Source organism: Alosa pseudoharengus, unplaced genomic scaffold (genome assembly GCF_046254945.1).
Source record: "Alosa pseudoharengus isolate Yale_2024_CS ecotype anadromous, Long Island Sound unplaced genomic scaffold, YU_APseudo_1.1 YU_APseudo_1.1_scf_23, whole genome shotgun sequence".
NCBI lineage: Eukaryota > Metazoa > Chordata > Actinopteri > Clupeiformes > Clupeidae > Alosa > Alosa pseudoharengus.
This window is the reverse complement of record NW_027468685.1, coordinates 14815976-14829711: the sequence shown is the minus strand read 5'-3', so window position 1 is coordinate 14829711 and position 13736 is coordinate 14815976. Positions and strand designations below refer to the sequence as shown.

Sequence of the window (13736 nt, the reverse complement as noted above, 5' to 3'; positions counted from 1 at the left end):
TTCCATAGAGTTATACTGACAAGTGGATCAAACCTCTTTAGATATAATGTCCAAAAATGCATACAACTACAAGAATCACCTCACCTTCTTAAGTCGTCACAGAATAAGAATATGTCAATAATTCAATGTTTTATGTCAATTTTGACAAAAATGTCATTGAACCTTATTAATCTAAGGGAATGATTTATACGTGACTTGGGGAGGAGTGGATTGGTTACTAATCAGAACAGGACACACGCACACATTACGCTGCTTCAAACTCACCGGTGACCGTCATGAGGCCGCTGATGGCATTGTAGCTGGTGGAGCCAACGAGAGACATCCGGGGGCCAGCGTTATGGCTTGAGATGAAGGCAGGCCAGCAGATCCCAGACCTGCCACCTGTGGCACAGCAATGCTGTTATTACTGAGATAACGAGAGAGTGCCCTATAATATGGTAAAACTCTTTGCCATTCAATGAACAGGACAATAATGCATTTAGAATTCAATTCATGTTATGATAAACATCTTGATGTTGCCATTTTAAATATGTATTCAAAAAGCCATAGTCTAACTGTTCGTATGTACATTTTGCTGATGAGCTAAATGCTATGGTATGATATAGTTGTTCTGGTTCCTATTCACAAGTATAAAAAGACATGAATCTTGATACTGTTTGCTGTTATATACTATATCTGTCTCTGGTTATGTAAACATGCTAGTAAAAATTATTAATATTTGATACTATTGACTCTTTACCTATGCTTCAGTTGTTCTAATCACATTTTATATTTGTTAAGCTAAAATACTTATACATGATTGAATCTGGCTTTAGCTGTTTTAACCATGTTTACAGGTGTGTAAAATGCAATGGATTTCGGTGGAGGACATGTAGGATACTGACCCATAGGAGGACGAGGAGCTCCGTGTTCTCTGGACAGACGCACGTACGTGTCTTGCCTGGACACCGTGTCAGAGCAGTTGAAGTCCGGACTGGTGCCCACAATTAGAGCATTCTAAACCAAGAGCCACATGCATTTCCATTTATTATCACTCATGTATTTATTCAAAGGGACTGACAGTAAAATACAGATATAATAATAATAATAATAATAATAATAATAATAATAATAATAATATATTTGGTATTTTAATGAAATAGACCAAAACAAAGAGAAAAATACACACCTGAACTTGTACAGTTTTATCCTCATCGTAAAGGTGACTCAGAGAGGGAGGGGAGTAGATGATTGGCATAATGCCCATACCGTTATCCACCAGAGTAACGTTAGCTATCTGCAAACTCATGGAGCCCTTTAGAAATAGACGAGTTCATTTACTTAATTAAATTCTAACACCAAGCCACAAAGCGTAGTTCAGAAGCTCAAAAGTAGGCAAAAGAATTCATTAAAATACTTGAAAATTCATAATAATCGTGCGTGATACATCAAATAAATGGAAGTTCTGAACCAAAATGCAATGGCCAAAACCTTCACTAATTCACTACACTAGTAGAATGTACAGTAAATAATCACATAATTGTTATTCATTATGTATAGTGAAACAGTGAATATTTCAAACACAGCTAGGGTATGTGTTGTGTTTTGTTTTGTTGTTGTGCGTTGTGATGACCCGGGGAAACTGACCTGGAAGTAGATGCCGAAGTCAAAACTGCGCCAGATGGTGAAGCCCTGGATGAGGGTGCAGCCCAGCAGGCCATCCATGTTCATGTGGATGCCGTAGATGCCGCCATGGGCCTCGTTATCCTGCCACGCCTGCACCGGATTTGCCGAGCCTGGTCAGGTGACACGTTATAACAGTCAGCCCAAAGGATCACAAAATGGCATTAGTAGTTCAGTAGAAGCACATTTACCAGACTCTGAGGCCTGAATGTATATCATATATTACAAATTAATAATATTTGTAATACATAATGCATTAATAAATAGTGTCTGTTTAGTAGTAGATTAGTTAGTAGATATATGTAAAGCACTTTGAGCTGCATTCTGTGTATGAAAGGTGCTATACAAATAAAGCTTATTATTATTATTATTATTATTATTATTATTATTATTATTATTATTATTATTATTATTATATAATCAAAGTAAATAACCCCCCACAGGAAATGAAAAATGCCATTACCTGGGCATGGCTCTCCATCCATTCGGTATCCTGATCTTTCATAACCGGCAACGATGTTACCAATGAGAATCGTACTTCTGCCTTCATTCACCTACAAGAAAAAAGACGGTTTAAAAAAAAAAACTTTAAATGGTCAATAGAGATTACCCTAACAAGCCTACAGACATAAGCATATATTTCCTACAATACGTAGACTACTGTAACTTTATATAAACTAAGTCGACTTAAAACCCTGTTCATTATAAGTGTTTGAATTTCAATTATGCTATGGTACAAAAAATATGCTGTGGTAACAAGCTTAATTGTGGGTTTTAATACAATGTATCTTAAGCATATATTATTAAAACTAACCTTAAACCCATGCCAACTGTAAGTGCATTTATAACAAAAAGGCTTTACACATTAATCATGTATGAAAGAAACAAGATTGACTTTTGGTCTAAAACAACTCTAACTACCTAGCTAGTATAAGATGATCTAAAGACTGAAGTTGATAAGAAAACTAGTTGCCTATAAAATGTACCTTAAAAAGTGGCATAATATGTTGTTGCATATCTCTGCTTTCAAGGTTCAGGACCTGAGGTTTCTGTATGAACTACAAGTCCACCTGCAAGTGATCACTAACCTCTATAGAGGCTGTCCAGTCGTAGTTGAACACCTCCTCTCTGTCCTTGTAGGACCCTGGCCACAGAGTCATGGTCACCAGGTTCCGTCTGATCATGTTGTTGCTGCCCCATACTCTGATACCTTTGAGCAGAGAGATCAGAGGTTTCACAAATTACAGATAAACTTGGCGTTAACTGACTAAAGCAACAGTACAAATTGAGAGAGCCACCTTCACCTACATAGACGAATCCTTTTTCACTTCCTGTCAGTCAGTATCAACATTTAGTTTACTCTGTAGAATTATCACAAATTGGAAGCGCCTACCTTCGCCTACAGTGAAGTAGATGACATTGTCATCTACCTGCATCCCATTTGTGCCAAAGATACCGATGGCAGGAGAGAAGCCATCATGGAAACCACATCCCTGGATGTAGGACTCCATATGAGACACCTAAAGGTCATAAAAAAACATCATTACATTTAAACCAAAGTTTAGTAAGCAAAAGTGTGATTGTGTTTGGTTTGAGAAGCAACATCAGAAAATGAAAAAAGTGTTTTCGCTCACCTCTCCCAGATTGAGGAAAGCCACTGAGTACCGAGGGTCACTGTAATCTGACCATCCCTCCTGTCCAGTGTGATAAAACTCCACATTCCTTATCTGGGCTTTTCCTGAGAAAGAGAGAGCAGATCATGCTTTAACATATTGTATTGTGTTATATCACATTTCAAAATGTATAAAGAATACCATGATGTCATGACATATTATGACATTGTATGATACATAAGTAAAGTGGGATATCATACATCCACTATATCTCTTAAAATGTCAAAATCTCTGATTCTCCCTTTTTCTCCCTCCGACACACACACACACACACACACATTCCCATGTGTCCGTGTTTACAGTTACATCCGTTACCTCTGTAGTCGATGCCTCTATCAGAGAAGGTGCCCACCAGCACACGGGCGCCAAACGATTGGCTGTACAGCTCGGCGTGGGCGTGGCCAATGATCTTGATGTTCCTGGTCAGCAGTCCCACGTCAGCAGCCAACGTGTAGGTCCTTGAGGAACCACTGATGCTGTAGGTCTTCCCTACAATACAACAACCAATATGGCTTTTTAGTCTTTATTGAGACACAACAATGAAGAGTGGCAAAAATGATGCTGATCTAAGTTGTTGTGATGAGAAATTTGTTTTGATTATGTGGTGAATAATTTATGGTAATACAGCAGTGTAATTTTTAAAAAGTTGCTTAGAATCGCTGACGGCACCTTTAATTCACTGTTAAACTGGCAATAAGTCCTAAAATGTGCTGTGTAGGTAAATAGACATTGTGTGGGATGACTGACCAAGGTGAGTGTGTGTAAGCGGCGCGCTCAGTGTGAGTGTCATGAGGTCATCAGAGATGGCGGCTATGGTCCTCTTCTCTGTCTGCCACGGGTCATAGCTGGTGGTGGAGATGACCACTTCATCCCCAACCTAAAACACATTTACAGGTAATAGTTATTCCACCCTCTCTTTAATTAGGGCTAAAATAAAGACCATGACATGCAATAGAACAGTCGTGGCCTACAGTACTTGTTAGGGCTTCGGGCTTGGAACCGAAGGGTTGCCGGTTCAATCCCCGACCAGTGGGAACGGCTGAAGTGCCCTTGAGCAAGGCACCTAACTAATTATGGGATAAATGCAGAGACCAAATTCCTTGTATACGCAAGTACTGTATACTTGGCCTGGAAACCTGATTTACATTTTACAATAGCACCATCTACATTTTAGTTTACAGAAACCCTTGCCCTATTGAAATAAAATGTAGCAAAAATTATCACCTTATCTTTCTTAACTCTAATGCTACCTTTGTTTTGTCTAATTTTTCAGTATCATTTATGTATCAGAATTTTTGAGTGTTCATGTCAAAAGGTTTTGTGTGGACCACTAAATGGACTATTAAAATGAAACATTGGTGATATATCCAGGTGTAAATGATACTGCTGATGAGCACCCATAACCAACCCTGAGAGAGGTTGGTGGGCTGATGCCCTCCGAGTGCCCCTTACCTGCCAGTCTACAGCTCGGCGGAGAGTGAGTGTATTTGTGCCAGCTTCGGCTGTGCTTGCCAGCTTGGAGTGGTAGACATTGTGGGGCTTTCCATAGAGTTCCAGAGTGCCAAACACACCTGTGAAAGTGCAAAGGCAGCATGAAACATTATTATACGGCTCTTCACAATGCAAGTAGAATGCTCCATTGACTTGAATGGGATTTCCGAAAGTTCTAGCGGTCATTATTTCTTGGGAAAGGACCTCTGAAAACAAGAATGACCGCTGTCAATGGCAAAGGAGTTTGTGCTTGGAACTTCATTCAAAAGTAAAAGCAGACGGTTGATCAGCTGTGTTCTAAAGAATGTTTGATTCAAGTTCAGCGTGTGTTGCGAACTATTTGTTTCTCAGCAAAAGCCACGACGAAACAGTAACAAATAAGTGTAAAGAGACATATCATGGAGTTTATTTTTTCGTTTTGGCAAGTAGCCGTATAATAAGCGGGATAATGTATAGAACGCCGGTCATCATGGGAAAATAAGTCCCTTCAGGGCGAAACAAGACCCCTCCGCTGGCGCGTCGGGGTCCGGTTCGCCCTGTCGGGACTTATTTTCCCCATAATGACCGGCGTTCTATACATTATCCCTTACTTATTCACCATCAACCCCAGGGGCTGAGAACATTAGGCCCTGATTGACTTCACTGCTCTAGCCTTCAGCTACTGCTTCTGCTTTGGGTCCTCACCCAGCACTTTGGAGCCCTGGTTGGGGCCATTGGGCAGCAGCCAGTCGGGGGTGTAGTGATCTCCCCTCAGGACAATGTCCAGTTCACCAGTAAAAGGCTTGTCCTCCGAGCCAGCAATCAGACGCCCACCCTGTAGGACAGAAGATAAGGGGCTTAACAACAGTAAGTGATTTATTTTCTTGTAAGTTGTACAGTAGATGCCACTGGTCTTCTCACTAACAAAGCTGATTGCTCAGTAGCCTAGATCAGTGTTTATCAAAGTGTGGTCCGCAAGCTATCCCAAGTGGTCCGCGAGCAGACATGGTAAAATATAATATACAGTAGATGAGTTGTTTGCAATATTGAACCAACTTGCATTTAAATCCAAACAGTTCTGCAACACTGTCTATGTAAGATATGCCAGTTTAAATCATATGAATCCTCTGACACAATAAGCAAAGTGAAAAGACAACTAGATGTACCGCAGAGCGGTGCAAAATATGACCGCCACCCAGTCCAGCACATTTTTTCCACAAAAAGAAATCACGCTGAAAGGCCTATATGATTCTAACTGTCTCACTAAATTGCATTATCCACATTCAATTCTCACTGGTATCTGCTAGACAAGTACCAAAACATGATTAGTTCATAGATTTCACATGTAAAATTTTATACAACCCCACCTCCATCTTGCCTGTTCATAATTCTGAGAAATTCTTGATTGTTTGTGTTATGTTTATGTTAAGTGTGTGTGTGTGAGTGTGTGTGTGTGTGTGCTTGTGTGTGTGTGCCTGCGTATGTGCCTGTGCATGCAAGCGTACATATGTCTACTGTGTGAGTATGTGTCATACGTGTGATTACTGTGAATGTATGTGTGTGTGTGTGTGTATCTGTTTGTGCACATGTGTGCACATGAAATGGGTTAACATGACCCCTGGAGGGAAACATACGGAAAAAAATGGTCATCCTAGGCCCTACAGATCTCAAGATATTCACAGAGAACTGTGTCTGCCCTACCCTCCTTTCGGGGTGTCCAGTCCAGTGGGGGGCCTACAGATCAAAACGAAAAATGACGGTTCCATGCTATCCATGTGGGGGTACATGCCCACCAAGTTTTGTGTACCCCGGTCTTTCAGTGTCCCGGGAATCCTTGTTGGTGTACGTCACTAAATGTACACATAAATTATTTTATTGTAAGGCCCCCCATGAACGAAAGTATACAAAACTTGGCATGCATTCGGAGGGTGTCATAATGATCCTACACTTTTAATTTCGTGCAGTTTTAACCTTGTCAGCCAGAGATATTGTGATGAAAACACCTAATTTTTTGCTTTTTAATTTTTAACTAGGTGGCGCTATACATGAAATAAGTGGTAATGGGATGGGTTGACATGCCCCCATAAGACCAACATCCATAAAAAAGGTGGACCTCCTAGGCCCTACGGTTCTCGAGATATTCACAGAAAACTGTCTCCGGCCACCTACAGGCCAGTTGGTGTATAGTAACATAAATTAATTTATTGTGTGGCCCCCCATGAACGGAATTCCACAAAACTTGGCATGCATACAGAGGGTGTCATAATGATCCTACACTTCCAATTTCGTGCAGTTTTGACTATGTTAGGTCACAGATACCTCATTTTTACTTTTTTGTGTTTAACTAGGCGGCGCTATACATGAAATGAGTGGTTATGGAATGGGTTGACATGGCCCCTTGAGATCAAACCCTACGGTTTTCGAGATATTCACAGAAAACGGTGTCTGCCCTACCCTCCTTTCGGGGGGTCCAGTCCAGCGGGGGGGCTACAGATCAAAACGAAAAACGATGGTTCCATGCTATCCATGTGGGGTTACATGCCCACCAAGTTTCGTGTACCCCGGTCTTTCAGTGTCCCGGGAATCATTGACGGAAATTTGGGCATGCGAAAAAGAAAAAGAAAAAAAATCTGACTAAACCTATATTCATAGGTTTCATAATAAGCAAGGTGGTTCAGTGAGTAGGCCTATTGTGTAGTCTATACTGTGGAAGTAGGTCTAATCTTTTATTTATTGTTTTAGCTAGGTGGTCCGTGCGTTTCTTTTTTATTGGTTAAGTGGTCCTTCGTCTGTAAAAGTTTGAGAAACACTGGCCTAGATCAAACAATATCTCAATGCAATAACAAGATATCAAGAAAACAATAAAAAACGATGTCAATATGTTTCTGAATGTAAATGTGTAGTGTGAGTTCACCTGAATGGAAATGTAGGTTGCGTCCAGGACGATCTTGTTGGGAGTGGAGCGGCGAGAGCGAGAGGCGCCATCATCGCGGATCTCCAGCACACCCTTCACCGTCAGCTTGTTCAGAGCAGGGGTGTCCCCATTCAGCACCACCCAAGCGCCTAGTGACGGCCAGGATGGGGAGGAAGAGGACGAAAGATTATGGAGGTGAGGATGAGGAAGAGGATGAGGATGATGTTGATGAAGAAAAATAAGGAAAAAGAGGAAGAAATAATGCAATGGTAGTGGTAATAACTGATACTGATGATGATGATGATGATGATGATGATGATGATGATAATGATGATGATGATGAGGTAGTGCAAGTACACTATTAATTGCACTCAGCATATCATGTATCTGTGCTTATGTGGAGTACTGAATAAGGAATAAGAACCTGTAGTAGTTTGTTGTCAAAGTGAAATATGTTACCTGTTGGAATAACCACATTAGAGCCTGCAGAAGGCACAGTGAAGTTGTTCTCTGCAGAGGACTTCCAGAAGGACTCATTGGACCAGTCCCTGTAGTAGTAGGAAATGGAACGAAAGGTTCAGATGTAGGTTCATTAGATGCTCATCAAAATTATAGATGTGTGTGTGCGTGTGCATCCTGTATGTATATATTCTATGTATTTATGTGGGTGTGTTAGTGTGTGTGTGTGTGTGTGTGTGTGTGTGTGTGTGTGTGTGTGTGTGTGTGTGTGTGCGCGTGTGTGCGTGTGTGCGCGTGCGCGCGTGCACCTTTCAATTCAAGTCAGTTCAAGTGTCATATTCAAGCTGGGTTCTATAATGTGCTTTGAGACATATACTTATAATAATATACATATACATAAAACTGAATTGAATTGATTTGGGTAAGTGTGTGCAAGGGACTCACTTGGAGTCATTTGGTCTTCCTGTGGGCAGCGGGGCCAGTGTTGCTGGGGGCGGCGGTGTTGGGGCCTGGCAGTTGGGGTAGAAGCAGTTGAACACCTGGAAGTACACGTTTCTGTCCAATTCCTGAGGGTCCACACTGGAGCGGCGTCTGCGGCTGCTTTTACTGTCTTTCCCAGAGACTGACCGGGGCACAGACAGGCAGAACAGTCAGTGTCCCGTTAGTCAGTCTGCAATCAATGCCTTGTCCACACTACAGTCAGTCCAGCAGGGTCAGTGCAGACTGACGGACAGGTATTCAAGTTTGTGTCCCAGACAGTGCAATCAACACTTAAGTTAATGTCCTAACCAGAGTAGTTCATTTTGTTACCATTACATAACATATTATCCAACCTTTTATTATATGAGTCAGAAATATTGATGCTTTGATCTTAATGCTTTGATTTTAACATTTTAAAAGATGTAGTGGATGTATGTATGATGCATTTGTTAGTTCTGAACCATGTCAAATTATTCTGAAATGGAAACAGTGTTAAGCAGAAATGGTGTTAAGCATTGACAGCTACTGTAGGTGGCAATAGAGAGTTGTCTTACTTATGTAGTACACGTTTTTGGTGTCCTTATTGAAATACCAGTCTCCATTCACATTAGCAGCGTTGGTCAGAGGGGCGGTGGAGCCATTTCGCTTGTCCATAATATTGAAACTGTCTGGACTCTGGGTCAGATTGTGGTTGATGATGATGAACTCATCGTGCTGTGAGTCAGGGAGGGACAGTGGAACAGATCATGAGGAAAAATGAGAATTATACGTACGAATTATAAGTGTAAGTGAGAAACTAAAACAATATAAATCTGAAAATAAATCAGTTAAAATATAAATATACAAAACATTCATAAAAATGAATAAACCTGAATTATACACATTAAAAAAAAATGTCCAATATAGAACCCCTTCTTTGTTGAGCTGAATTACCGTCTTACCTTGAATCCATAGAAGGTGGCGTCATATGAGATGTTGGTGAGCTGTTCCAAAGTATTAAAGTACCAGTTGTATGTCTGTCCAGAGGGAAGCATGGCCATCCAGCCCAGCGGGTGAGTCATCCTCTTTTTCAAATACGGAACCATGCTTGCCCCTAATGAGTAGAGCAGACATTATAGCACGTTTGATTACAAAGCTATACATCATTTGTTATCTGTAGAAACACTATTGCCTCAACAACAACCCTTCACACTACATCATATTTATTTGCAAATGAGCGTGGGCTTGTATGTGTATGTACTGTATGTGTGTGTGTGTGTGTGTGTGTGTGTGTGTGTGTGTGTGTGTCTGTATGTGTATGTACTGTACAGTATGTGTGTGTGTATGTGTGTGTGTATGTGTGTGTGTATGTGTGTGTATGGAGGACTTACCAAAGCCATTGGAGATGACGGCGAAGTTGCCCTCCAGGGAAGTTGGTTTAGGGTGGTTGAAGGCCAGACGGTGGAAGTGGACGCTGGGGTCACAGATGAGCCCGGGGAAGCCGACGCTCCACTCATCATGAGGCGTGCAGAGAGACGGGTCCAAGAGGGGGCTCGCTGGGGCTACCTTACTGCCCACAGTGCCTGGTCAGAGCATGACATATGACAGTGGTCATAACGTGAGTCTGGTCATAACGCATATTACAGTGTAATAACATGACATATTACAGTAAATATATATCGTAAGTCTGGTCATAACATAACACATTAAAGAAGTTATAACCTATTACATTAGTCAGAACATAACATATAACAGAGGACATAATATGAGCCTGATCCTGATATAATAGTACACTAAAAATACACTGGGGAGTTATTGTTAATTACCTGACAATGGACAGTGTATGTTGCAGCTGGGAGGTATCAAAGCTCACATTTAGATTTCTAATCAAAAACAGTAATCAAAGGCATCAAAGCCAGTGTTGTGAGGTGTGGTGTTTACCTGTGAGGGAGCCGTCCAGGTCGATGAGGTTGACCTCGTGCTCCCATCTGAAACTGGCCTTATTGGGCGAGTTGTAGTACTTGATCCCAGAGAAGCGGGCTCCCCAGCCTCCGCACCGGTCAATGCAGGTCCCATCAATCCTAGCCACGCCGATGGCTGCGCAGCTTTTTCGGTCGAAGTTCATGAACGTGCTCGAGATGACGCTCATGCCATCGTCCAGCGGCAGGATGACCCCACTGGTCGAGCAGTAGTTGTCGCCGAGCATCAGCTCGTCCACGTGGCCCACCAGGGTGCTGTTAATGACCGCTGCCCCAAGCTCCTCGCCAAAGTCCCCGACGAAGTCACTGATGATGCGCTTCCCCTCGATGCCCGCCTTCTCGTTGTTGACCATGACGAAGCCGCTGAACTGCACCGCTCCCACGTCCACCCACTCCGCGCCCTTCTCACAGTTCCAAGTGGTCAGTGAGCGGAACACGGCTGGCTCAGGCTTCTTGCGATTGCAGTGGCCGTCCTTCACCGGGAAGTACTCCTTGAAGATCCACAGGCCGAACCAGCCTTGCGAGTGGACGGTGTTGTTGGAGAACTCACCAAGGGGCACGCGCTTCTGGCAGATGTTCGGGTCATAGCTGGGGCCATCGGGGTGTTCGTGCATGCGGTACCAGAACCCAAAGTGGGTCCCGCCGGCCGCGGCGTTGTGTCGGATCACGTTGTTCGGGTTGGTGACCCAGTAGGCGGCGGGTGTGACGTCGTCATTGAGCAGGCTGGTGCTCTGTCTTACGAACACGGCCAGATTGTACTGGACCACGTTGCCCGTCTCAATGCCGTCCTCGATGAAGAAGGCGCCGCCCATGATGTTGTAGATGACGTTGCGCTCCACCAGGAGGTTGTGTGTGTTGTGGATGGTCACGGCGCGGTTGTAGGTCTGGTGCAAGGCACAGCCGCGCACGTAGGACTTGAAGTTGACGTCGCCCATCAAGTGCCAGTGGATCGGGTAGCGGCCCAGACGGAAAGCCTGTCCTGCGTTGAAGAGCTGCGGAGGGTGGACACACTCTATGAGACTCATCCCACCCTTCCAATGACACACTACTATTCAAAAGTTTTTTTCTCCCTGTGTGTGTGTGTGTGTGTGTGTGTGTGTGTGTGTGTGTGTGTGTGTGTGTGTGTGTGTGTGTGTTCCATGAGATCCATCCATTCAATATAGGAACTTATATTCATATAGTCAAATAATTGTGTCCTTCAAACTTTGCTTTCATCAAATACGGTAATCCTCCATTTGCATTGTGAACGTGTGTGAATGTGAATGTGTATATGAATGGGTCAAATGAAGAGCATAAATCTGTAAAGAGCTTTGAAGAAAAAGAGCTACAAATGCAGTCCATTTACCATTTACCAAACGTTATTTAAAAAACCAAGCATCAGTGACAATGGGACAGTACCTCGACATGTTCAATTCGGCCGATGGCCAGGTTCTCTCCTGGTCTGGGGGCGTGGAACATAATGCAGCCTCCAAACTGGTCACTTCCTGTCTCCTCTCCAAACCTCCCCTGGAAGCAGGTCTGTGTTGCAAACTCACCTGACCAAAATAAATATGATTTAAAATTTGCCATTTAAAATAATAGCTATGTAGTACTGTTTAAATATCATTCAAATGGATGGAGTTTGTAAGAGAATTTTACAAAATCACGAGCAAAACAAAATGGTAATCTAATCGCAGGGTATATTGAAGATTATATCTGTCAAATGAGAAAAATCTCCTAATAATACTGCACATACTTGCGTAGCTATGTTTATGTTAAATGTATGCACTCAAAACTTAACCATTGCTACCATTTGAAATAGGTGCTGTAATCATGCTCTTGCACACCTGTATTAAAGCCGGCTGGACAGGCCTCGACCTTGTCGTTCCACTCAATGTTGTTTGATCCGCGCACCACAATGTTCCTGGTGAGGAGGCCCACCTCCGCACGGGCCTCGAACTCTGTCCCGTCGGGCAGCGTGACGGTCACCCCCAGATGGGTGTATTCCAGGGGCTCCGTCAGTGCAACCATTCGGCCGTCTGACGACACGGTGGAGATGAATCTCACCTCACTTTCTTTCTGGCTGTGCCTATGGGAGTCACAAAAACAGACATATAGGTGGTTGGTGAAGTGTTTTGAGGAATGCTTTCATCAGCCAACTACTTTTGGCATCATCTCTTTAGATTCATTTTGATGGTATTTTGTTATGTGAAGGGCAGATAAACACATGTCCTTCCCAGCCGCTGCCCAGGATATTATGCACAACGCAGTTCTGTATTCTGGGCAAAATTTGTTTTTAAAGCAGGACATTGCTGACTATTGTCAAAAGACACCAGTTAGCCTTCAATGCTCATGCAGTGCCTCTAAATAGCTCACTAGTTTTAGACCCAAATTAATACAGTGCTGCTTTAAATGCTGAATCACTCTGGTGGATGGATGGAACTACTATCTCTCTAGGGACTATGCCTCCATATTGACAAAAAAATGTGTTTTGGCATTTGTCCTTAGCTCCACAATGAAAACAATGAGGAAAACTCAACCTTATTGCTGTTTATTCTGAACAAGAAGAACAAAGATTTTTTTTTTATCTACTGGAAATGCACACAAACACACACACTTCCTGTGTCTGTACACAGAAAGGGCTCATGTGTCCCTCGTGTTGCTCTGGGGTATACCTGTGACCGGTGGTAGCGATGACCACCTGGTCTCCACTCTTCCAGGTAACTGGGTGGGTGAGTAACAGCGTGGATGAGCCGTTTTCAGCCGTCTGAGCGAGGCGTGTCCAGGTGACAGGGACGGGGATACCTGGAGGAACAGGGATCAGAGTTAAATGGGTAAACAGAGAGACCCACTGCAGGGGCATTGGTGGGGACAGTGGTGTCTGTGTCAGGGGCTTAGCGCCTCTCTACAGTAGGTCAAGTGCCACCCAGAGGGGCTGATTTGCATAACTTCAAACCACTTTTCTGGGTCATTTGTAATCTTTGGTTATATTTCTGACAAGTCTGTCAATAAGACAATACTGGAAACTAGATGTACCGCAGAGCGGTACAAAATATGACCGCCGCCCAGTCCAGCACATTTTTTCCACAAAAATAAATCACGCTGAAAGGCCTATATGATTCTAACTGTCTCACTAAATTG

The 13736-nt window shown here is 42.9% G+C and overlaps 1 protein-coding gene across 1 annotated transcript in view; it reads right to left on the bottom strand.

Annotated features, from left to right (window-relative positions):
• The window catches only part of pkhd1l1.1 (PKHD1 like 1, tandem duplicate 1), a 64047-nt gene that overhangs the window by 16039 nt on the left and 34272 nt on the right, over nt 1-13736 (bottom strand). The window contains exons 45-66 of the mRNA XM_076301727.1: nt 13271-13400; nt 12443-12684; nt 12015-12151; nt 10579-11608; nt 10029-10220; nt 9600-9751; nt 9213-9372; nt 8623-8800; nt 8179-8267; nt 7720-7868; nt 5511-5640; nt 4788-4906; nt 4083-4212; nt 3651-3824; nt 3297-3400; nt 3056-3182; nt 2751-2872; nt 2126-2216; nt 1627-1775; nt 1169-1294; nt 885-996; nt 265-381 (exon numbers count right to left, since the gene is read on the bottom strand). Of these exons, the coding sequence (XP_076157842.1) occupies nt 265-381; nt 885-996; nt 1169-1294; nt 1627-1775; nt 2126-2216; nt 2751-2872; nt 3056-3182; nt 3297-3400; nt 3651-3824; nt 4083-4212; nt 4788-4906; nt 5511-5640; nt 7720-7868; nt 8179-8267; nt 8623-8800; nt 9213-9372; nt 9600-9751; nt 10029-10220; nt 10579-11608; nt 12015-12151; nt 12443-12684; nt 13271-13400 (3960 nt within the window). The remainder of the gene's footprint in view (nt 1-264; nt 382-884; nt 997-1168; nt 1295-1626; nt 1776-2125; nt 2217-2750; nt 2873-3055; nt 3183-3296; nt 3401-3650; nt 3825-4082; nt 4213-4787; nt 4907-5510; nt 5641-7719; nt 7869-8178; nt 8268-8622; nt 8801-9212; nt 9373-9599; nt 9752-10028; nt 10221-10578; nt 11609-12014; nt 12152-12442; nt 12685-13270; nt 13401-13736) is intronic.